The 26,005-nt window shown below is 44.8% G+C and overlaps 1 protein-coding gene across 1 annotated transcript in view; it reads left to right on the forward strand.

Annotated features, from left to right (window-relative positions):
- LOC306714166 (protein bicaudal D homolog 1-like) overlaps positions 1–18,801 on the forward strand; it is a gene marked incomplete at its 3' end in the record, with an annotated part of 49,247 nt that extends 30,446 nt beyond the window's left edge. The window contains exons 5-11 of the mRNA XM_079184121.1: positions 1,230–1,389; positions 8,646–9,161; positions 9,269–9,447; positions 13,491–13,884; positions 13,994–14,188; positions 16,965–17,116; positions 17,796–18,801. Of these exons, the coding sequence (XP_079040247.1) occupies positions 1,230–1,389; positions 8,646–9,161; positions 9,269–9,447; positions 13,491–13,884; positions 13,994–14,188; positions 16,965–17,116; positions 17,796–18,801 (2,602 nt within the window). The remainder of the gene's footprint in view (positions 1–1,229; positions 1,390–8,645; positions 9,162–9,268; positions 9,448–13,490; positions 13,885–13,993; positions 14,189–16,964; positions 17,117–17,795) is intronic.
- Between the last annotated feature and the right edge of the window lie 7,204 nt (positions 18,802–26,005).

Below are 26,005 nucleotides of genomic sequence, written 5' to 3' on the forward strand. Positions count from 1 at the left end.
ATGTGTACAGAAAGAAAGAAATAATAAGACATAATGAATCCATATGATGTCCCACATAATGTAATGATACATATAATGAGCAGTAATAGCACTAATAATAATTTAAAAAAAGTATTACTATAAATAATAACAGCAGCATATATAATATGAATTATAATAAAAGCAGCAATAGTGACCGTAATAGTAATTGACTGAAAACAATATTATTAGCAGCAGTGGGGATTTTGCACTTTTTTTACTTAGTTGACACTCTTACTGTTTATATTACTTGTTTTTTTACTCTGCATCTTGTGAGCAACGTCCACTTTGCTGCTGTGATCCTGTGAAGTTCCCCACTGCAGGACTAATAGAGGATTATCTTATCTTAAATTGAAGCAGTGCAGAGAAGCTAATACAGGAGTAATATGATCGCTTGTCTTAGTTCTTGTTAGTACACAAGCTGCAGCGTTCTGATTCAGCTGGAGAGATTTAAGAGATTTATTAGAGCTGCCTGATAATAATGAATTGCAGTAATCTAGTCTAGAGGTAACAAATGCATGAACTAACTTCTCTGCATCGCTTCGAGACAGAATGTGCCTGATTTTTTAAATGTTATGTAGATGAAAAAAGGCAGTCCTAGAAGTTTGTTTTATCTGAGAGTTAAAAGACAAATCCTGATCAAAGGTAACTCCGAGATTCTTTACGGTGCTCCTGGATGCCAGCGCAATGCCATGTAGAGAAACTATATCATCAGATAACTGACGTCGGAGGTGTTCTGGGCCTATAGAATAACTTCAGATGTTCTAGTCTCTGCAACAGGATGTAATGATCAATGGTGTCGAACGCAGCACTAAGGTCTAACAAGACCAGAACAGAGACGAGTCCTTTGTCTGATCAATTAGAAGGTCATTAGTTATTCGTATTCCGTGTTCGTTGATAATGGTAGAATTGTAGTCAAGGTGTAAAATGTTGTGGCATCGAGCAGTGAAGTTGCAGAGTAGAACCAACTGAGCACCTCTCAGCTCACCCCTCCCTTTCCAAAGTGTCAATGACGGTGGCTTCCAGATGAATGTAAAACATGACAGGTTCTGTTTGTTTGTCCATTCCGGGCTACTGTAGATATATGGAAGGTGGAAGGTTTTAAGTGCACTCTTGTACTGGTTATATCTCTAACTTTCTATACTTAACGTGTTGGAAGCCAAGTGAATCTCCTGGATTTTAAAATGTTGTATTCTACTCTGATCCATTAGGCTTAATGGCCACCAGGTTGGGATTGGAGCAGGGACGGTGCCCAGAGCTAATGGAGAGTGCCGAGGCCCGGGTCGGAAACTCGAGGGGGCGGTGCCATCTGATCTCTTCAATGAGATGAATCTGACAGAGATCCAGAAGCTCAAGCAGCAGCTGATAACGGTGAGCCCGCTCTCTGATCAACTATGTACGAAGTTTTTAGTAATGATTCAAAAAATGTCACTGATTCTGCAAGTCTCAGATCTGCAGAGAAGCCCTGAGGGGCCTCGACTGTAAAAGCCTGGTCACCTCTAGACTTGAGCTTGACTAGGGACAGCCAGCAGGGCCTTGCCTGAAGATCTGATGCTGTGTTCTGATCCCAACCATTCATTTATTATTTAAGTATTTTTTAGTTTTACAGTTGACTTTATTATATATTTATCACACCTTTTTTTACTGATACCTCTTTTTGTTGCACGATCCCCTTTGCTGTCCCCACTGTGGGGCTAATAAAGGATGATCTTATCTATAAGACCATGACTCTAAATAAGATTCATAAAATCATAGATTCAAAAACTGACTTCTACCAGTGAGGAGTCAAGGACGTGATGGCATAAAAGCTTGGATGAGCTTTTATGAGATCAGCAGGAGAGGGGAAAGAGCTGCCTGAGACTCCACCACTTTCATATTTACCAAAGACTCTTTTCTAGCATGTGTGGACTTTGAAGGACCAAATACAATTATTTACCAGCCGTGACAGAAACACTGGAATTGCTTTGTGGACAGACATTATCACACCGATAGCGTTGTAGCTGTGTAAGTTTCAGTTACAAAACTTTACAGGTGTGTAGTTTGGATCAAAATGAGTTAGAAGACGGGTGTGGTCTGGTAAGTGGGGATGGGCCATGGCCCCCCCCCCATCTACACAGGCCCCCCTTACGCTCGCTCAACAGTTGTCACGGGGTATGGTGGAGGACTCAAATGCAGGCCAGACCAGAAGTAGAGTGAAGCAGGTATTTAATGAATAATTAAATCAAACAGGAAACTTACAGGACACAACAGGGAATCCACAGACAAGACAAGAGACGAGGGGAAAAATCCAGCAGAACCGAGGCAGGGCAGGCAGACGGGGAACAGTATGAGCCAATCGGGCGGGTAGACATGAAGATTATCTGGCAAGGAGTGACTGAGAGGCAGGAGTTTATGAAGTGGCTTGAACAGGTGAGGGGAGTTGTGCTGATGAGGAGGGAGTGCTTGATTAGTGATCAGGGGCAGGTGAAGGGAGTGGCGGACAGGTAGCGTGAGGAGGGTGTGGAGCGACACAAAGACACAGAACACAGAAGGCAAAGCCTAATTGTGACAACAGTAAGACGTAAAGAAGATGAAGAAGTCTGGCAGTGTCCATTTCTGTGCTGGCTGCTGGGTCGGCTACATCCTTCTGTCTGACATTCATCCCGGCCACAAAACCTGCCTCTGAGTCATCCACCCGGGCTAGCGCTTACCCCAAAGGCTGCTTACCGACGGAGGCCATCACAGCTCAGCTGTTGAAACATGATGCATAGTTCCAGATTTGTCAGCTGTTAACTCTAAACATTTATACGCGTGCACATCAATTGTAACATGCACGTATCCAGTGATAGAAGTTACCAGTTTGTTTTTCTCTGCGGCATCCATGAATGTTACTTCCCTGCTATTGTGACTTTGATGTGAGACACAACGGCGTAGTTAAACAGTCTCATAGGAATGTGTTAAGACTCACAAACACATTTACATTTTAAAAGTTGACGATTCGCAAATCAATATAAGGAATGTGACTGTAATAAACAATGCAAATGGGATGTTTTAGTAAAAATATGACAATGTATTTGCACAACTGCTTATGGTTATTTACAAATGTGAGTTGTAAATCATTTATTGTATTTTACAAGTTATGGAACTTGACTTTTGACTGTGAAGACTTATGAGACTGTTTAACACTGTAGGATGCATTCTTTCCTGACCGTGGTGCAGCTGCTAGCATGAACACAGTGGCACCTCCCACGGCACAGAGATGCACTGTCACAGCTGGACGGTGTGATCCTGGGAGCACTTGGAAAGGTCAGGGCTGCCCCCCTGCAGTGGTGTGCACTACCCAGGCCAGTAGAACCCCTTCTACTACAGCATGTTACGCGGGTAGATGGTCCGCTTTTTAGCACTGGTGTGTGGCGAGAGGCTCAGATCCCACATCACGTCCCATGCCTCTCATGTTAATGTACCTTTAAACGTAGGTAGATAATAATTTGGCCCCATCTAAAGTCAAAGTGAATTCTGCAGCCATTTCGTCCTCCCACGAAGGCTAAGGAGAGAGCGTTTGTAGCACATCCTTTAGTGAAGATGGTTTTAAAGGGAGTCATTCTCTGGGTGGTCCCCTTTTTGAGCAGATAGCCCACATCTCTGTCAAGATGCTTTCTCTCACGGCAGCACTCCTCCTAGCCCTGACATTGGCCAAGAGAGTGAGTCACCAGTTGATCTCACCATCCTGCCTTTTAATTAGTAGAAAGGACAGAAGTGCAGCAACTGTACAGCCGAATCCTTCATTTACACCTAAAGACTTAACAAACTTCTTTCGGTCAACAATCATTTCTCTTGAGGGGGTTCTTCCCTCCTCTTGATCTGAATAAGGCAGAGGAAGTGTCTCACTGACTGCTCAAAGCACGCTTTGTCTCCGTATGCAAGGCAGACATTAGGTGGACACAACAACTGTTCGTTCATTACATTTGTAGGGCATGGCTCTGTCAAAACAGCGTTTGTCACACTGGCTGTGTGATGACATCACACAAGCCTATAATGCAGCAGGAATGGAGCTTCTGCAAGATATCTGGACACACTTCATAACTTCATCTGAGTCTTCCCTGACTCATTCAGTGTTAATTTGTTCCTGGCAAGTTTGTAACAAAAGCCACAATCCCTGAAATCGTGTGTGTTGCATTTGGGTCCATATACAACCGGTTACATTACTATCTGTCCAGTCATGGACCCAGAACACACCCCTGCACCATGGAGCCGTTTCGAGAGGATCGAGGGGGCTCTCTAGCAGCATGAGGCGCTGATGACCAACATCGCCACTGAGACACGTCAGTCAGCAGTAGCCGAGAAGCAGGCTTTGGCTGCGTTAGCCGCTCAGGTCAAACAGCTAACAGCAGCCCTGACCCAGCATGCAGTCTCAGCTCCTCCTCCTGTCCCTCTGACGCCTGCTCCAGCACACAAGCCCTGTGTGGGAACCCCAGAGCTCTATGCTGGAGAACCTGAGGGCTGCAACCCATTCGTCACAAACTGCTCCATCTTGTTTTCCCTAGGCTAAGGTAGGCTTCAGCATCAACCACCTGATAGGCATGGCACAACTGTGGGGCACCACTGAATGGAATCCTTCCTGGCTTTTTCTGCCGAGCTACACAAGATATTCGGGGCAGTCTCCAAGGATCGATCCTGAGCCTACCGGGGGACTTATGGATCTGTGTCAGGGAGACCGGACAGTTGCAGACTATGCCATTGAGCTTCACACGAGAGCACGCCTTAGCGACTGGAACTCTGCAGCTCAGTGTGACGTTCTTCTGGCTGGACTAGCTGGGTATATTAAAGATGAACTGGTTTCTTTTGATTTGCTTTCCGACCTGGATGGCTTAGTTGAATTGACTTCCCGAGTGGACAGACGCATCCAGGCAAGGCGACAGGAGCGACGCAAGGGGGAGACAGATCGCCGTTCTTCCACGGGGCCTTGAGGGCCCCCAGCAGCTACCAGCTTCAACCTGGGGGCATTGAACCCATGCAGGTGGGGGCACCAGTCTTACACCAGAGGAGCGTGAGCGCCGCTGCCGGGAAAATCTCTGCCTGTACTGTGGCCAGGCTTGTGGCAGCAAAATGCACGGCGCATCAGTAGTAGGGGACGTACTAGTGAGCCGAACCACAAGACTCTCCCCCAACCAAAGACCCCTGTGCCACGTTCAGCTTCTGCTCGCGAATGGATCCCAGACCCTCACTACTTTCATTGACTCTGGCGCTGATGACAGCATCATTGATGAGGATCTAACCCTTCAGCTGGGTATCGACCGGGTACCCCTGCCATGCCCTGTTCCTGCCAGCACCCTGGATGGTCACCTACTGGGGACAGTGACTCACCAGACCACGCCAGTCTGTATGCTCCTGTCTGGTAACCACCATGAGACCATCCAGTTTCTTATCATGCGGTCACCCCAGCATCCATTAATCCTGGGGTACCCCTGGCTCCGCCGCCATAACCCCCACATAGACTGGGCAACAGGAGCCATCCTGGGGTGGAGCTCATCATGTCACCTGATTTGCCTGAAACAAGCTCCTGCACCCCAGCAGTCAGACTGTTCCAGCTCTGCTTCAGACCTGCCTACTGAATACCATGACTATCGGGAGGTATTCACTAAGGCCAAGGCCTCATCTCTGCCTCCACATCGCCCCTACGATTGTGCCATTGACCTGCAACCAGGCAACACTCCACCCAGGGGTCGCCTGTATTCCTTATCTGCACCTGAAAGAGAGGCCATGGAGGCGTACATAAATTCCTCTTGAGCTAATGGGATCATCCGTCCCTCTTCTTTACCTGCTGGTGCGGGGTTCGTCTTCGTGGGGAAGGACAAGTCACTGAGGCCTTGCATTGACTACAGGGGCCTCGACAACATTACCATTAAGAACCGCTACCCACTCCCACTCATCTCTTCTGCCTTTGAGTGGCTGTGGGGAGCCACCATCTTCACCAAGCTAGACCTGCGCAACGCCTATCCGGATCCGTGAGAGTGACGAGTGGAAGACGGGTTCCAACACCCCCACTGCACATTACGAGTACCTGGTTATGCCCTTCGGCCTCACCAATGCCCAAGCTGTCTTCCAGGCCGTGGTGAATGATGTGCTGAGAGACATGTTAAACAGGCAGGTTTTCGTCTACCTGGACGACATTCGGATTTTCTCCAGGTTCCGAGAGGAGCACATTCACCATGTTCAAGCAGTCCTTCAACGTCTCCTTAAGAATTCTCTCTTCTTTAAGGCAGAGAAGTGTGAATTCCAATCCTCATCCGTCTCCTTCCTGGGGTACATCGTGGGACAGGGGATCGTGCAGATGGATCTTGCCATGGTGTCAGCTGTTATGTCCTGGCCCATCCCTGACTCATGTAAACAGCTGCAACGATTCCTGGGGTTGGCTAACTTCTACCGGAGGTGCTCGGGCCCTAATAATCGTCGGTGCGCGGGCCCTAATAATAATAATAAACATTTGAATAACAATAGGTCCTACGCTCCGACTACGTTGGTGCTCGGGCCCTAATAATAATAATAATAATAAACATTTGAAGAACAATAGGTCCTGCGCTACCGACGTAGTTGGTGCTCGGGCCCTAACTAGAGTTCCTGGACTTGTAATGACTGTTTTCAGAGAGACTGGAAACAGGCGAAACAGCTAGCCTGGCTCTGTTCAATCTACTGACACCTCTAAAACTCACTGATTGAAATATATGTCGTCATAACTCACAGCCATAACTCACAGCCATTAGATTGATTCCCTCATTATCTCGGAAAATAGGGAAATAATTGAACGATTCCTGTCTGACATGCAGTGTTCAAACATCCCATCAAATTGTATGTAGAATTGTACCAAATTGTTAATATGTGACACATTTTGGTTGTGGTGTAAAAACGTGTTATTCTTTATTTTCACTGTCTGCTGGGTTCACAGTCCGGCAGTAGACTCCTCTTTAAAAAGCCAAGGCTTTTTAATAATTTACTGTAAACAATGCTGACATACAGTACCCACAATGCATCAAGCACTCTCTCAATTCATCTTCTCCTCTTACACATTCAGTCTTGTTTCCTTTCCTACCACCTTTCTCTCATATCTTCCCAAACTCTCACAATCAATTACTTAGTATATCAGATCATGCTCAGATCACCATGAAGCCCTGTATTGTGCTTGTTGGATACATTCTTCCATGTGTATGTGCATCTGCTTCAGTTCCTGTCGGTGTAATTCCATCCATCGCTGCTCCCTGCTGATAGGATGAGCTGCAGGAAGACCTTATTTATATCTCAGCTGCCACATTACACTATCGACCACTCTGGATGTGTTTCATAGCAGCTGTTGTTGTTGATGTCTCGGCTGCTCTGTTAAATTGTTAATGAATCCACTTTTGTGCTACAGTGTTATTTCTTTACGTAATGAGAAATAGTGGGGTTCTTTATATCTTTGTGTTATAATGCAGTTTAAAAGATCTGGTTCAGTTTGTTTCCAGTTTGGACCTGGTTGTCTAAAGGTGGTGAAAGATGTGTTTGAGCCACATTTAACTCTTTGCCTGAGTGCTGTTCATTTGGACCTTCACTGAGCCAATGCAGTTTTCTCTTTGAAATGAATGAAGAATGACACAATGCATGTGTTTGTAACTGTCTGATGGTACTCAAATGATGGATTATGCATTAATAGCAAACACACTTTTACTACTGTTACTACTCCTAATTTAAGGAAATTATAGGAATTTTTAAGTTATGTACATAATTGCATATTAAAGGGGCTTTTCTATATACAGACAGTTATCCTTTACCTCAGCAGAGGAGTGTGTGTATCCTTGAGGGCTGATAAACATGACAAACATGCTTAACGCTTCCTTTCAAAACCCACCTCCCTCACTGATATGTCTTTTATTGCCCTTTGCTATTTCTTCGTGCATTACTGCCGCTAACTGCTGATCAGGTGTGTGCCTGACATGTCATGTCTTTGTGCAAGGAATCCTTTAATTACACATCTTCCTATATCTTTCCCATTCTGGCATGTGGCTCTTTCCTAATATAATTGCTGGAACAGTTATGACATGTCTTGGGGACTTGTTAGCCTCAGCTGCTCTGGCTACATTGAATCAAAGCTGACTCTGACATCAGCTGCAACAGACCTGTAGACTGAATCATCTTTGTGGTCACAAATTCAGCAGTCTGCTTTCATCCTCCTGGAGATATCTGTCTCACTGACTGTTGTCGGCTCATGCAGATATTGTGAACATCAAGCAGGTTCCATGTGACTGAGGCAGACGTGGTGAGTAGCAGGTTAGGATGGCTGCAGTTTATCTATGGACTTCCATTAGCAGATATATGATACAGACCCAGTCCCAGAACCAGATTTCTCTCTTTGATTGTTGCAATAGATCAATTTGGGACAATCAGTGCCAACATTCTGTAATCTGAAACCTGCCTTTGCCAAAAGTATACCTTTCAGAGGATTGAAATTACAGTGTAATAATTGAAGATGAAGCAGCAGAATGTGATTTGGAACCCAATGGTTCCAAGTCTAAATCTGATGTGTTAGATGGTATGCGCCTCTAAAAAAGGTTTGAAAACTTCTAGTTTCATACCATATTTGCTGTAGTTCTCCCTAATCTTGCTGCTGCCCCTTTCAGGTTGAATGTGATAAAGTTTCACTGATGACCAGTCTGCAAGAGTCCCGGACTCAGCTCCAACACACCCAGGGGGCCCTGAACGAGCAGCACGAGAAGGCCCTCCGTCTTAGCCAGAGAATGACTGCCCTCCGCCGCCTGCATCGAAGGGCACACCTAAACCAGGACGCCCACGACAGTGCCATCTCTCAGCTCAACCCTGAGGCCCTGATGGAGCTGGACAGATATGAGGAGGAAGCTGAAGAGGAAGGAGGAACTGAGGAGGATAGGAGTGAGACACTGAACAAAAGTCAGGTATTTTCACACCAGACCCCTGGTCTGGAGATCCTGCAGTGCAAGTACCGCGTTGCTGTGACAGAGGTGGTGGAGCTCAAGGCGGAAGTGAAAGCCCTGCGTGACAGACTCACTCAGTGTGTAGAGGGAGCAGCCGAGGAGAAGCCAAGGCAAAGCGGTCAGCTCCAGAAGCTGGAGAGGCAGGTCGCCTCATTGCAGAAGAGCTGCCGGGAGGGACGGGAGAAGGTAAATATAATGTATAATAAAATGTCATATTGACTATAATTCATGTCTGTTTGAATAGAATGACAAATAGTTACAGAGGTTAAGGATTTCCTCTTCTCTTCTTTTAGACGTCTAGCCTGGAGTTGGAGTTGCATGCAGCTCAGTCAGCAGCCAATGAGAGCCAGGGTGTGTTGAACTCGGCTCAGGACGAGCTGGTGACGCTCAGCGAGGAGCTTGCCCAGCTCTACCACCACGTCTGTCTGTGCAACAATGAGACACCCAACCGCGTCATGCTGGACTACTACAGGTCTGACTGTTGTTTTATTAGTAGGACACAGCAAGATTTCTAAAATGTACAGTAATTTCATTACATTATTACATTACAGTCATTTAGCAGACACTTTTATCCAAAGCGACTTACAATAAGTGTATTCAACATAGGTATTCAAGAGAACTACTAGTCACCAGAAGTCACAAGTGCATCTCCTTTTTTAAACAAGCATCTAAGAGCATAAACCAGAGCAAACGTACAGAAACAAACTAATACAATAAGTGCAACAAACTAATATGAGTACAATAAGTAGTGAGTGGAAGGCTCAGGGTAGCACTTCTTGAAGAGGTGAGTTTTCAGCCTGATGAAAGATGGGCAGCGACTCTGCTGTCCTGACGTCAGTGGGGAGTTCATTCCACCATTGTGGGGCCAGGACAGAAAACAGCCGTGACCGGGTAGATCGGCCGCAGGGACCTCTGAGCGACGAGGCAACCAATCGCCCCGAGGCAGCAGAGCCAAGTGGTCGGGAGGGGGTGTAGGGCTTGACCATGGGCTGGAGATAGGAAGGAGCTGTTCCTTTCACTGCCCTGTAGGCTAGCACCAGAGTCTTGAACTGGATGTGAGCTCTTACAGGTAGCCAGTGTAGAGAATGAGAAGGGAAGTTGTGTGGGAGAACTTGGGGCGATTGAACACCAGATGAGCTGCAGCTTTCTGGACAAGCTCCAGAGGTCTGATGGCCGACGCCGGGGCTCCGACAAGTAGAGAGTTGCAGTAGTCCAGGCGGGAGATGACAAGAGCCTGGATTAGCACCTGCGCTGTCTCGTCAGTGAGGAAGGGGCGAATCCTCCTGATGTTGTACAGCAGGAATCTGCAGGAGCGTGTAACCCAGGGGTCGGCAACCCGCGGCTCCGGAGCCGCATGCGGCTCTTCGGCCCTTCCCCGAGTCCTCCGTCCACACGGCGTTTAAGCATCATTTTCGAGATGATCTCCGGCCAGACTTAAATGCCTGAAAACGAATATCACGTGACTATTCACGTACACTGGGCATGCAGTAGGTGCCGGTCCTACTGGTTTTCAAACCTACTGGTTTCTTTCTGTGCGTGTGTTGTGTTCGCGTAGCTGTTTTCTGTCTCTGTTGCCAGATTCGTCACACATTCACAAACATTGCATATATATTGGGGGGATTACGATTGTATAAGTGAGCACTACATCACAGCCACGTATGAAGAAATACATTGAAGAAAATATATTTATGGGAAGATCGCATCAACCTGGATTCCAACTCTGTCGAGAAAAATAGTAAAATATTCAAAAACGGCCGCGCTACGCGATCCGCCACTTGCATCTTACGTCGCTGTCTAGCACCTTTCCCTGCAGGTGGCTAATCGTGGTTTTCAGACCCCCGCCCTCAGTAAATCAATGGATAAAACCAAAAACAGAAAAGTCACGGAGGAAAATAGAGTTTAATTCTGCGTGGACGTATTCATTTGCTTTCACTGCGAACGATGCTGGTTTACCTGTATGCTTGATATGTGGCGAGAAATTTGCAAACAACAAAAAATGTAATGTTGAAAGACACTTCCAGAACAAACACACAACATTAGCTGAAAGTATCACGCTGGAGATGAGCGAAAAACAGCGATTCCTCTGCTGCAGCAAACTCTCCTCTTCATTAGAGTTTGATATTGTTATAACACGTAAAATAGCAACAAAATGTCAAGAATTGTCTTTATTCTTGTTCTATAATTTCATAAATACAACAAACTATAGTTTTTGTATATATAATATAACTATATATACAACTTTATAAACTGTGACATCAAATAGCTTTTGCAGCGCCAGACACATTTTATTTGGTGGAAAATAGATCAAAATGGCTCTTTGGATAGTAAAGGTTGCAGACCCCTGGTGTAACCGATGCAATGTTTGCTGAGAATATAATTGAGCCGGCCAACGATTCACAAAATTCACAGTTCAGTTCGAGACATAGTGGTGCCACAGTTCGGTACGATTTTAATACAGCAAAATGCCAGAGAAATTTCCTGAATTTTAAAATATTTGGTTATTGGTTATATTCTGGTCTGGTAATAATTGCGATACTATCCATATTGCAACAAAGTAGCTTAGCGTAGCATGACTACCAGCACAAATGTGCCTATCCGGAGTGTGAATGTTTTTCTATGGTGGTAGGAGTGATTGACAGCTCATTGCCTGTTACGTCATGTGGGTAGCCTTGTTGAGCGCAGTGACTCCATCAAGAACATTATATTTCACACAATTTAAGCTTAATTTTATTTTCCAAATGCAATAGTATTATTCCAACAAATATTTGTAACGCACGCCGAAACAAAGGCCTCACACCGAACGGTTCAATACAAATACGTGTATTGTTACACCCCTAATATATATATATATATTGTAATTGCACACTGGTCCTTTAGCACAGAATTAAGTGTATGCCACCTGTATTTCAATATACATATTGTTAGTGTAGTCTTTGAATTCTTTTCTTCATCATTATTATTATTCATCATACATTCAGAGCTCCAGACCCTCAATCTTGAAATAGTTCTCACAAGAAATTAGAGATGGTAAATCTTGAAACTAGTCTTTGTTTCACATGCGTGATCAGAGATGTGAACCCACAAAATGCATCAATGGGAGATCCCCTGCCTTAACTTGCCTCTCAGAACTGTGCGCTGATGGGGTGTGATTGGGACAATTTTTTCATTATGCCACAGATCCTGAGGAGTCTTCCTTAAATGGGAGGTTGACCTTAAGAACTGGTCCACTCTTCATAAGCAGGACAGAATATGCATTGGTCCTCCAAGATCTGAAGTTTGACAGCTGATTTTAGTCTCCTTTCTTGCACTGTGCCATCCAACAATGCCTAACAATGTCCTTTGCGATTCCAGGGGGAAAGTCTTCCACCCCTGGCTCCTTGTTATCACACAGCTCACCATTGTCCAGCTTGCAGAGAACTACTTCTACCATAGAGATCGGCACTGTTTGGCCCAAACTGAGGCTCAGCCTTCTCTATGAACGGTGTTTCCTCATTCACAGTTAGCTGTCATCCTTCCATCCTTCCATTGTAAATTCTTGCCTCCCTTCTTTTGAGTCGTCATGCTAGAGTCTTGGCATCCTGACCTTCCATATGCATGTTTTTGTTTACACTTCTACAAAACCTGCAGATAGGACCTCAAAGAACCTCTTTTTTGCTTGAGCCCTCTGCAGTAGGACCCTTGCTGCATTAAAACAATAGGTGTCGTCAACTCTAGTAATCTCAACTTCACCTGGTTCACTTACTCCACCACAGTCTCTCTGCTGGCTGACTTTGTGTGTGTGTTTGTGTAGTTTGAGGAACTCGGCCCTGCTAGAAAGCAGAGGAGATACTAATACATTACACCAAAACATTAAAAAGAACAGATCAAAAGCACTGGTAACGTTGGAGCTTATTAATGCTCCAGTCTTCAGTCATTTAGCACCGCAGTCTGTCTAATACCGAGTGTTGTGAGCTAGAAAAATAGAAAAATGATCACTATGGTCACTATGAATGATCAAATATTATAATACTTGTCCTCATAAGTCATTGTGAAATACTTTTTAATGTGTTATGGTTAATGTTATAAAGCATTATGAATCTGTATGAGTGCTTATCACTATGATTATAGAAAGCTATAAGCAGATTATAGCACATTATAAGTATGTTAATAATGCATTATTGACACGTAGAAAGTGTGCCAACAATTTTGTATGCAGTGCTGTTGTTGGTCTGAATCTGGTTACTGGTCTGGGACAAATTTGCCTCCCACAAGAAACATTTAAAGGCACGGTGCTTTATTCATTCAAATGGATCATCATTTATTTCAGATGCTAACAGTAGCAGGATACTAGCTAACAGAGCTCACTTTGAGAACAACAAGTTACAGCATTTCCACCTGTTTGCCAGGTGGTAGAATGAGTAGAGATGATGTAGCCTCAAACTCCTGAGTTGGTAAACATCTGCTGCAGATATCCACCAACATAATAAAGGTTCTCCAGGTCAATAAAACCCGATTTACTTTTTTTTCCCCATCTAGAAAAGGTAGAGGGCTCCGGAGCCTCAGTGCCAGTCTCAAAGCCATGTCTTCTGACAACAGCAAAGTTCTCCTCACACCACGCCTTGCCAGGCGGCTGGCCGCCGTTGCTTCAACAACCTTAAGTCCTGGGGGATCGCGGAGCCCCTCGCATTCTCCGTCCAAGGAGCCCTTATCTGGGGAGGGAAGGGGAGAGGAGAAGGTAGGGGACAAGGAGGGCCTCCAGGTGCTATCTGAGCAGAGCTTGCCGCCCTGTACACCTCCAACCTGCTCACCCAGCATTAGTGCCTCTTCTTCATCATCGTCATCATCATCATCGCCTGCCCTGGAGCCAGCTAGTGAGCTGCGCAGGGAGCCCATGAATGTCTACAACCTCAATGCCATCATCAGAGAACAGGTAGAACAATTACTTCCCATTTCTTCTCCTCCTCCTCCTCCTCTACGAAACATTTCTTCCTTTTATCCTCTTATCTCCTCTTTTCCTCCCTTTCCCTCTCCTCCCCCAGGTAAAGCACCTTCAACGGGCAGTAGACCGGTCTCTGCAGCTGTCTAGACAGAGAGCTGCAGCCAGGGAACTGGCCCCTCTGCTGGACAAGGACAAGGAGAGCTGCATAGAGGAGATCCTGAAGCTCAAGTCTCTGCTCAGCACCAAGAGAGAGCAGATAGCCACCCTCAGACTGGTACTCAGGGCTAACAAACAGGTGAGACACGTGATGTGCACATGTGATGAGTGTCGCTAAATGATACTGACATGCATAATCGCATTTAACAATACTCAAAACTGTCACAAATATGTCAGTGTATGACATGAAATGCATTAATGCAGCAGAATCAGCTACAGAGTATGCATGGAGTATGGAGAAGCACTTTAAAACCAGTAATCATCCATCCATCCATCTCTCCATCCATAACATCCCTTTCCTTTCCTAGTCTAGGGGATGATTGGGGACTAACACAAAATAACCCAAATTATAAACAAATCAACATGGACTTTAACCGTAAACTATTTATTTCACTCAAATACATTCTAATTAGGTGTGGTCGTGCCAAACAATCAAAATCAATATAACAAAACTAAGCGTAACTAACTACCCTTCATAAACAAAATGGCTTCTCTAGCTTCTCTAAATGTTACCCGATCAAAACCAAATACAGAGGGGGCACCGACCAATACACCTAGTGTATCTAGAGACAGAAAACAACTACGTGTGTGTACCAGTGTACCCCAGACTCACCTACTGTCCGCAACCTCTCACCACAAACATGTAGTCTCAGCATCGACATTGACAAAAAACAACAACGTGAAGACCACTTGAACTCCTGAGGCTTCCTGCTTTTATTCTTGGCTCCCCCTCTGCCGATTGGCTAGCCTGCAGTTGGTGCAACCCACCGAGCAGCACGACCGGCCCCCACAGGTGGAACCCAATCAACTGATTGACACAGGATAGGAGATTGAAGGAGAGAGAAAGAAGGAAGTGCAGGAGGGGAGAAAACACAACATGTAATACCATCCATCCATCCATCCATCCATCCATCCATCCAGCCATCCATTCATCCATCCATCCATCCATCATCCATCCATCATCCATCCACCTCTCCATCATCCATCCATCCATCTCACCATCATCCATCCATATCTCCATCATCCATCCATCCAGCCATCCATCCATCCATTCATCCATCCATCCATCCATCATCCATCCACCTCTCCATCATCCATCCATCCATCTCACCATCATCCATCCATATCTCCATCATCCAGCCATCCAGCCATCCATCCAGCCATCCATTCATCCATCCATCCATCCATCATCCATCCATCATCCATCCACCTCTCCATCATCCATCCATCCCATCTCACCATCATCCATCCATATCTCCATCATCCATCCATCCAGCCATCCATCCACCCAGCCATCCATTCATCCATCCATCCATCCATCCATCATCCATCATCCATCCATCCATCCATCATCCATCATCCATCCACCTCTCCATCATCCATCCATCGATCTCACCATCATCCATCCATATCTCCATCATCCATCCATCCATCTCTCCATCATCCATCCATCCATCTCACCATCATCCATCCATCCATCATCCATCCATCCATCCATCCATCCATCTCTCCATCTCTCCATCATCCATCCATCCATCCATCCATCTCTCCATCATCCATCATCCATCCACCTCTCCATCATCCATCCATCCATCTCACCATCATCCATCCATATCTCCATCATCCATCCATCCAGCCATCCATCCACCCAGCCATCCATTCATCATCCATCATCCATCATCCATCCATCCATCCATCATCCATCAACCTCTCCATCATCCATCCATCCATCTCACCATCATCCATCCATATCTCCACCATCCATCCATCCATCATCCATCCATCCATCTCTCCATCATCCATCCATCTCACCATCATCCATCCATCCATCCATCTCTCCATCTCTCCATCATCCATCCATCCATCCATCCATCTCTCCATCATCCATCATCCATCTCTCCATCATCCATCATCCATCATCCATCCATCCACCCATCCATCTATCCATCCATCCATCCATCCATCCATCCATCTCTCCATCATCCATCATCCATCCATCCATCATCCATCCATCCACCCATCCATCTCGCCATCATCCATCCATCCATCATCCATCCATCCATCCATCATCCATCATCCATCCATCCACCTCTCCATCTCTCCATCATCCATCCATCCATCATCCATTCATCCATCCACCCCTCCATCTCTCCATCCATCTCTCTATCCATATCTTTACAGCACTTTGAACCAATAACAAAAGTAATGTTTCACTTTTTTATTTTGTTTTGACCCTGTTCCTTTAGACAGCCACTAAACCGCCACTGCGGTGTAAAAAAAATAATCATTGGATCCATATCCAATTGATAGCCTCATCCTCATTTAATTTGTCTACCAGATATATATGACATTTTCAAAATACTCAATACTCAACAGCTACCAGTGCTAGCTTTAACATTGCCTTTAGGAAATGTGTCCAGCAGTTTATAGTCTGTTTACTGGCCTACACCCTGAGACACACCAATACAGTTGATTGAAGGACTCACTTGGCTGTGACAAACCTTTCCTCCATTGTTATTAGTTTACATTGCCTGTTTTATATGACAAGGAATGTGTGCATCAGTGACATAATGCAGAGATACAGCTAACATTGTGTACTGAGAGAATGTCAACCACTGCATATCTGCATCGAATTGGATTTACACTGCCACAATGATTCACAATGTACATGTTTGAATAGTCACTTCCTGTAAGCACCAACTGCACTATTCATCCGTTTATATAGCTTAGTTTTCATAGCAGTGGATTTGCAGTGTAGTCTGCATATGGTTAAATGTGATAGTTGGAAGTAGAAACTGGGGTAAGGAAAGTGAAATCAAAGTGATGTGTGTAAGCATGTGTGTGTGTTCACTCAGACGGCAGAGGGGGCCCTGGCCAACCTGAAGAGTAAGTATGAAGCGGAGAAGTCCATGGTGACTGACACCATGATGAAGCTCAGGAACGAGCTGAAAGCCCTGAAGGAGGATGCCGCCACTTTCTCCTCTCTGCGGGCCATGTTTGCCACCAGGTCAGAGACAAAACAGAAGCAATTAAAGTCCACAACTCAATATTTGATTTAGATTAACCATGACTCTGATGACTCTGTGTGATGTGAAACACGTTGCTTGCGGTGATGAAGCCACATTTCAGTTCCTCTCAGCTCTATTAAATCAATTAATGCTGCTTTATTTGCTATATAAAGGCTTCTCAGTTATATTAAAAAAAGCATGGAGTAGTTGTTTTTCATTTTTCAGTGTAACGATATGTGTTAGCTACATTTTCTCTGAATCTGACAGTCAACAATCATTCTAACCTTAAGGAATAGGTTGGGAAACAAGACTATTCAAATGAGAGCTAGATGAGAAGATCAATACCGCTCTTGTGTCTGCACGGTAACCATGAAGCTACAGCCAACCACTGGCTAGCTTAGCTTAGCATAAAGACAGCTAGGCTGATGGAAGTATCAAAATCTACCCACCAGCACCTCTAAAACTTACTCATGAACACATTAGACCTGGTCTGTTCAACAAATGAACAACACATGTTAATGAGGGCTCCAGGAATAGAATAGCAATATCCCAGCAGTAAACAAAGAAGTGTATTCCCCTCTTCATGGCCTCTTTTTTTCACCTTGCTTGTGGTCATTTCCACATTTGAATCTGCTCCTTTTGAACCTTTTTCAACCTGTTGAACCTTGCTCTCTTCAGGTGTGACGAGTATGTTACCCAGCTGGATGAAATGCAGAGGCAGCTGGCTGCGGCCGAAGACGAGAAGAAGACTCTGAACTCCCTCCTTCGGATGGCCATTCAGCAGAAACTGGCCCTCACCCAGCGGCTGGAGGATTTGGCTTTCGATCAAGAGCAGACCCACCGCACCCGCGGGGGCAGGCTGAACCGCATGAAGACCAGCACCCCCAAAGTAAGTCCCCCGGCCTTGGCTTCGGCCTCCAACATAGCCCAAGGCTCCACTTCAGCTTTGGCCCCTGTCAGCCTCCCCCTTTCAGGCCTTCCTAGTCCTATGTCAATTCTTCCTGATGATCCCACTGTGCACCTTAGCCCATCTGTGGTCAGTGCAGCTTTGGCCTCAGCTCTCACCTCCCCTACGTCACACATAACTCCTCGCAGTTCGTCATCTGCAGCGGTCCCTTCATTTGATGGCCCTCCGGCACCAGACGGCCCCCCGTGTCTGGAGGCCCCCTTCTCTGCCTCAGCGCGGACCCCGCCCTCAACCCCTCTGAAGCTGGCTCACTCCCAGTGGACCCTAGGGGTGCGGACGTTTGTGGTTGACTCCCACAGTTTCAGTGTCAATATGTCCCCCGCTCCGCCCCGTAGTTCGGGCCCCTCCAGGCACTACTCCCCAGACTCTCATACCTCTCCCCCATCCACCACCACCACAAGACCCACCCAACCAGGATCTGCCCCCTCCTCTCCCTACCGGTCCCCTATTCTGGGGATCAGGCGCTCCACATGGAGCCCTTCACCCCGAACTCGGCCCTTGTCCAGCCTGACGCGTTCTTCTGTCCTCTACACTCCTTCCTCACCCTCCCCTTACTCCTCCTCCCACAGCTATTCCTCTGCCTACTACAGCTCCTCTCCTGCTTTTACCCCCTCTAGCTCCTACCTCACATCTGGCACCTCCTCCTCCTACAGCCACTCTACCAGCTACACGCCCCTCTACCCCAGAAACTACAGTTTGTACAGGCCCCGGCACTGACCCCATACTATAAACCCTTTACTATAAGGCTTTTGAAGGCCTTTCCGCCAGGCTCCTTATTGACAATAAAACTGCAACTTTTCGGGGCTCACAGAGAGGAGGACAGAGTGGTTTCCTGTGCCTAAGCTTTGGCCAATTCTGAATGTTCAGTGACTTTGCTCAGGGATTTGACAAAAGGAGCACAAGTGGCCCCACCTTCCTTCTATTCTGAGACTGCTGATTGGTCCACAGGAGGACGTGAATAGAGACTTTTTAATGAGAGTTTTTAGCATTTAGGTTCTTCAGGTTGAGACCACACATGCATGAAGTGATTAAAACACAGACATTCAGACATTGACTGGACATTTAGTGCACATGTTCATAGGTTTGAATGAGGGGAATATGACACATTAAATACCGTCCTCTATATTCAATATAATATCCACTCTGAAGTGATTCTGTATACACAAACGCTGTAAACCACATGTCTTTCAGTGCAAGCATTTTCCTCTGTTGATTAGCTACTTGATGCCTAAGGGCTTTATTTCTTGTCCAGGGTTGTTGCCGTCATCAACTCAACCTGCTGTCCATCTCTAGCACCACCCAGTGTTTCTTTTCTTGTATAGCCTTGTACTCAGCTATGCATGATCACGTTTGGATGCTCTTCTACTGTGGACTCCCTGCCCCTTCCATATGTCAAATTGATCTGATAGAGGGTGCATGCTGTACAGAAGGTTGTGGCAGGGAAGAACTTACGAGAAGGAGAGCCCTCAAACATGGCACATGACTGAATACCATAATCTAGTACAAGGTACCACTGTGACTCTCAGAATTAATTTTGAGTTAGCTGTGATGGTTTGTCTCCGTAGTCTGAAGTCTCTTTCTCCTCATTTCTTATCTGAACTTGCTTTAAAGCTTGGGTTGGTAATCTTGAGAAAATAGAAGAGCACACTAGATTTAAAAAATGATCCAACCTAAAATCCCAGCCCAGTGTTGCCATTTCTTCCCAATGACAGTATGTAGCAGCACTCGTTCCAAAAGTTGATAAATCTAGTGAAGAAGTCTCCAAGTCTTCAACACTGACAGGCCTCCCTCCAAAGTCACTCCCTAAAGTGATCATTAGAAACAACCAACATGGCTACAGTTAGCAGCTGGAAGACTCTGGTGAGGAACTACGAGTCCACGGACAGATTAACGGCGGGTAGGAAGGCGGGTAGGTAGCCCGTCCGATCATTACATTTCGGACAAATGAAATGATTGGACGGGTTTAGTCCCGCAAGAGCCACAAATACTGGATTATTTCTGCTTTTGTCCGAATATTTGATTAAGTGATTGCTGTCAGGATATAATGAGAATTTCAACAAAAAGATCAAAAATGTAGATGAAGAAGAAGATTACCAACCCTGCCTTTAAGTATATCAACCATTGAAAACCACTGCTAAAGTAACAATTCAATAAAAAAAAAAAATTTAAACTGAAAATTAAGAGGAAATCCTCAACAAGTCAAATTCCTCCAACATGTCAACCACTAGTTACAGCTGACTTTCCTTAGAGCAAGATTCAAAGCCCCATTAGCTACACTGTTTTGAGGGTATAATAACAATATTCTTTGCTAATGATTGGACCTTAAACCAGACTGCTGTCTCTCACCGTCACTTTTAGTTTGCTAGAGATAATCACTACAGAGGGACACTGATAGATTTGTCTTAATAACATTTGTTTCATGATTAAACTGGATATTTTTTCTCAAAATGTAATGTAAAACCATATGGTGAAATTAGGGACGAACAAACATGAAATTCAAGACAGTGCTACCACATGACAAACAACTTAGCATCTTTATATCCACACCGTGACAGGAAGAGGAAGTGATTCAAGACTATTCTGACGCACCATCATGGCTGACTTCAGAGTTTTACTGGTGAACATGATATTGCATCCTGTTGTAGCCAGGTTCATGCAGTCACACAGAGTCACACGGGTCCAGGTTGTGTTAACTCTTGTTCATGGCATTGCACCAAACTCAGGGAACAAGACAGAAGCCTCATTCAACCTATAATGAGTCAACAACTAAACCAGAATGACTATTAACAACTGAGAGAACAGATCTCCCAAATGAGATTGAAGGTCAGAATTCATTTCTCATCAGGTTAAAGAAATTCGACGAAGTATGCAAAAAGATTGATATCAATTTCATCTGTATGTCCAGTACAGAGTTTGTACTGGGGTTTGTTAACTTTTGCTAACTTCCACTTCCACTTTTGTAGTGGATTGGATCCAAGTATTTTATTACTGGTTTTAATTTGCTGAATTAGAGTTAATTTTGGATTTAATTTAGATGCAACTACAGTGATGGTAGCTTTGCAGCCATTCTGCCATGTAGGAGACATAGTATCTGTATTTTTGACTTTGAGAATCAGACCTAAAGGGCTGCTGTGATGGTTATTCCCACTCTGCTGCCCGTAATTACAGTGTGGATGATGCAGAGCAGATCCATAAAACTGAAAACACTCCTTCCAGGAACTGTTTAGTTTATGTGGTTCGCTAGCAAACTAGTCACCAATACATCTACACCTCTGTACTGGATACATGATTGATGTCGATCTTCTCGTTTGACTTGAGGTGACAGCAAACTCATTTCTAAACTGGCAAAAATCATACGTGAGATATATGATAGTCCATGTGTCTGTGTGTGCCTTAAAAAGCCATTGTACAGCACCTGCACAGTGTAGCCTACTAACAAATGCCTGTCTGGAAATAATGTGCTTCCTTTATTTTTCATTTCCACACCTGCCACTTCAGGCTAAATTGTTGGTTTTGTGTGTTTTTTTCACTTTCGGTGGGAATAATGACTTCAGTGAGAGATATTTTTTGAATATCGTCCAGAATACAAACTTGGCAAATACTTACCCACGTCCCTTCAACTCCTCTGCAATGTACACCTTCATTTTTCCCTTTGTGTCACTGGAACCTTTAATGGTCACTTTTTTTCTTTCTGTCCTGATCTATTCATTCAGACTATCACAGTTGTCTGTTGACTTTTGACTCTTGTCTAACATTGTAAATGAACGCACTCTGTTGCCTACAACACAAACAGTTTTTTTTATGGAACATGGGGCAAAAACTCATTTGACAGGCACCGGTATTTTCCATATTTCTGATTGGCTCCTTTATAAGTTGTATTTGCCATGACAGGACCACATCTTGCCCTTATTTTAATGAGCAAATGGCATTTTCTGTATGCAACCGCTTGGTCAATAATTTTGTAATAGTACATTGTGAAAGAAGAAGTATGACCACAACATGTTTTAGACACACAGGGTAGTTAGTGGAAAATGTACATGACTAGCGTTACGGGACCACACCAGTGTTTTACTTGTTTAAACAATTAGCACAGATCACATACTTTACTGCGGACCATTTTTGAAAGAAAGCTGTATGGTTTCAGTTTTTCCTCCTGCTCAGCTACTAGTTTCCAATCATTCCACATGGTGTGAGAATGTATATGCAGTGACTTGAAACGTGCTTGTCCTGACTTCGAGCCATCATTCTATGTTAAGCTGAATGGTAATGCATCTCTGGCTCACAGAACTTGGGCATTTCTGTCAATGAGTAGATCATACATTTTTTACAGGACAAATTTTAAAAATGAAAACCCATTTGCTCTTAGAAAATATTCGTAGCTACCGATCAGCTGTCAGGCTGCTGTTTACATGGGCGCCAAAATAAAAAGGTCACGCAGGCAGCGTGGCTTCAGTGGCTTTACAGATGTTGTGATCCGCTCAGTGATGCAGAACATTATATCAGCATTCATCTGTTGTTAGTTACCTTGTTGCTCTGTTGTAATGCAAAGTTCATTTGAATAACGCAGCAGTGAAATGACAAATTAAAGCTGCGAGCAGCGATGAACGGGCCCTCGCCTCCCTTGCGCGTCGGGGCTTGCGGCGGACTCCGGCCTGCGCGTCGGAGAACGTCCGCGACCGCTGGACTGCGCGTCTGTGAGCGAGACGTCGTCGATCCCGCGTGGGACCGCCTGATGCTGGAAACGATGCTTTGCAGATAGTACTATGCTAAGGAAAAATGACACCGAAATCAAAATGGCCGACTTTGGTAGGTTTGAGAGCATGGTGCCAAGAGACTTATGTTTAAGTCTCCGCAGGATACGTGCGCCTACCCAGTTTCGTACGTGTAGCTCAAACGTAGCGCCGGGGCTGCTCTTTTGAAATATTGTAGGGGGCGCTACAGAGGCAATTTCAAACGGGCAAGGCCGAAAATCATACCACATACTTCTTCCGATGCCTTTGACACATGTGCAAAGTGCCATGAATTTTTGAGCATCCTAACCTACTATGCTATGGAAAAATGACACCGAAATCAAAATGGCCGACTTCTGGTAGGTTTTAGAGCACGGTGCCAAGAGACTTATTTTTAAGTCTCCGCAGGATACGCGCGCCTACCGAGTTTCGTACGTGTAGCTCAAACGTAGCGCCGGGGCTGCTCTTTTGAAATATTGTAGGGGGCGCTACAGAGGCAATTTAAAACGGACAAGGCCAAAAATCATACCACATATTTCTTCCGATGCCTTTGACACATGTGCAAAGTGCCATGAATTTTTGAGCATCCTAACCTACTATGCTATGGAAAAATGACACCAAAATCAAAATGGCCGACTTCCGGTACAGTTAAGAGCATGGTCCCAAGAGCCTTATTTTTAAGTCTCTATGTGATACATGTTCTGACCAAGTTTCATACATGTACGTCAAGCGTAGCCCCGGGGCTGCTCTTTTGAACTGGCTCGGAGGAGTAAATAAAAGTATAAAATATGACATTTGCTTTTGCCAGTAGGTGGCGCTATGAGTTATTTAATTTCTTTCAATTGATCTGCGTTCAGGCTTGAAGTGGCATCATGCACAAGAAGTTTTATGAGGATTGAATAATGTACCTTGGAGTTATAACAACTTGATTTTTTATAAAAATGATGCAAAATGGCCGCCACGCCACGTCAAGGTCCTTCGACGAAAACTCTAGCTTTTAATAATTTTTAATCACAAAGGTCTTAAGAGCATCCTGAACAAATTTGAAGGCGATCGCATAAATTCTCTAGGAGGAGGTCGTTGAAGTACGGAGGCTGAAAAATGGAAAATGTGCCAAAAAACACAACTTTGCGGGTTTACTGTAGCGCCCCCTATTGGTTGAATGCAACAAAAATCTCAGGGTATGTTACGGGATGCGATGTGCACATATGCTGAGAGTTTCGTGAATTTTCGACAAATGGTTGAGAAGTTATGTGTATTGATATTAAGCCATGCGCCTAGGAAGTTCATTGGTCCATATCTTTTCAACAAAAAGAGCCATCAAAAAGCTTTTGATAAATCTGAGTTATCTACATCCAATAATGATCCACAGCAAATTTGGTAGCAATCAGAGCCAGCGTGTAGGAGGAGTTCGCAAAGATGTGTTTTTCACTAAATTCAAAATGGCGGAAGATTTTTCCAGGGGCCATTTTTGGGCCTGAGAGGCTTTTTGTTAGAGCTCGAAGATATGGACATGTGTGTTGAATTTCAAGTCAATCGGACAAACTGGCCGAGGGGCGTCGCCGGTCCGCCTTGTAGGGGGCGCTAGGGAGCCAATTTTTTACACACAAATATGCAACCTTTCGCAGCAGAGTTTCTCCACCAGACCTGAGAGGTGTGCAAATTTGGTGAGTTTTCATGTATGGCAAGTGCCCCAAAAAGCTCCTCCCCCACAAAAATAGGAATCAGAAATATTTCCTTCAGCCAGTAGGTGGCGCTATGAGTTTTTTTAATGTTTTCAATTCATGTATGTTCAGGCTTGAAGTGGCATCATGCACAATAAGTTTTGTGCGGATTGGATAATGTACCTTGGAGTTATAACATCTTCCTTTTTCATGGCCAACGATGCGTCGCCACGGCAACAGCGTTCAACGAAAACTCACAATATTTATGGCGATTCCTCATCAATGTCCTAAGACTATCCTTACCGATTTTGAGACTACTCGGGTCACCTGGCTAGGAGGAATAAATGAAAGTATAAAATATGACATTTCCTTCAGCCAGTAGGCGGCGCTATGAGTTATTGAATTGTTTTCAATTTAAGTATGTTCGGGCTTGAAGTGGCATCATACACAAGAAGTTTTGTGCGGATAGGTTAATGTACCTTGGAGTTATAACAACTTGTTTTTTCATAAAAATGATGCAAAATGGCCGCCAGGCCACGTCAAGGTTCTTCGACGAAAACTCTAGCTTTTAATAATTTTTAATCACAAAGGTCTTAAGAGCACCCTGAACAAATATGAAGTCGATCGCATGAATGCTAGGAGGAGTTCGTTAAAATACGAAGGCTGCAAAATGCGAAAAGTGCCAAAAAACACAAATTTGCGGGTTTACTGTAGCTCCCCCTATTGGCTGAATGCAAAAAAAATCTCAGGGTATGTTACAGGATGCGATGTGCACATATGCTGAAAGGTTCGTGAATTTTCGATAAATGGTTGAGAAGTTATGTGTATTGATATTAAGCCACGCCCTTAAGAAGTTCATTGGTCCATATCTTATCAACGCAAAGAGCTATCAAAAAGCTTTTGATAAATCTGAGTGATATACATCCAATAATGATCTACAGCAAATTTGGTAGTAATCGGAGCCAGCGTGTAGGAGGAGTTCGCAAAGATGTGTTTTTCACTAAATTCAAGATGGCGGAAAATCTAAGTAGGCGGAGCTTAGGGGTCTGATTGGCTTTTTTGTAGATCTAGCATGATTGGACATGTGTGTTGAATTTCAAGTAAATCAGACATACTGGCCGAGAGGCGCCGCAAATCCGCCTTGTAGGGGGCGCTAGAGAGCCATTTTTTTACACACAAATATGCAACCTTGCGCAGCAGAGTTTCTACACCAGATGTGAGAGGTGTGCAAATTTGGTGAGTTTTCATGCATGGCAAGTGCCCCAAAAAGTCCTTTCCTGACGCGGACGCCTACAATAACAATAGGGCCTTCGCTGGCCCGACGTTGTCGGTGGCTCGGGCCCTAAAAATAAGAACCCTTAGAAACTCAATAGGGCCTTCGCCGGCCCGACGTTGTCGGCGGCTCGGGCCCTAATAAGGAGGGAAAACATTCACAAATGTAAAACACTACAGTAAGATTTTTGAAAAATTAAGAACGAGCTAACCCACCAGTAAGTCTCTTAACCACCATTAATAACACTCTCAGAC

The sequence above is a fragment of the Pholis gunnellus genome (genome assembly GCF_910591455.1).
Source record: "Pholis gunnellus genome assembly, chromosome: 22".
Classification (NCBI taxonomy): Eukaryota; Metazoa; Chordata; class Actinopteri; order Perciformes; family Pholidae; genus Pholis; species Pholis gunnellus.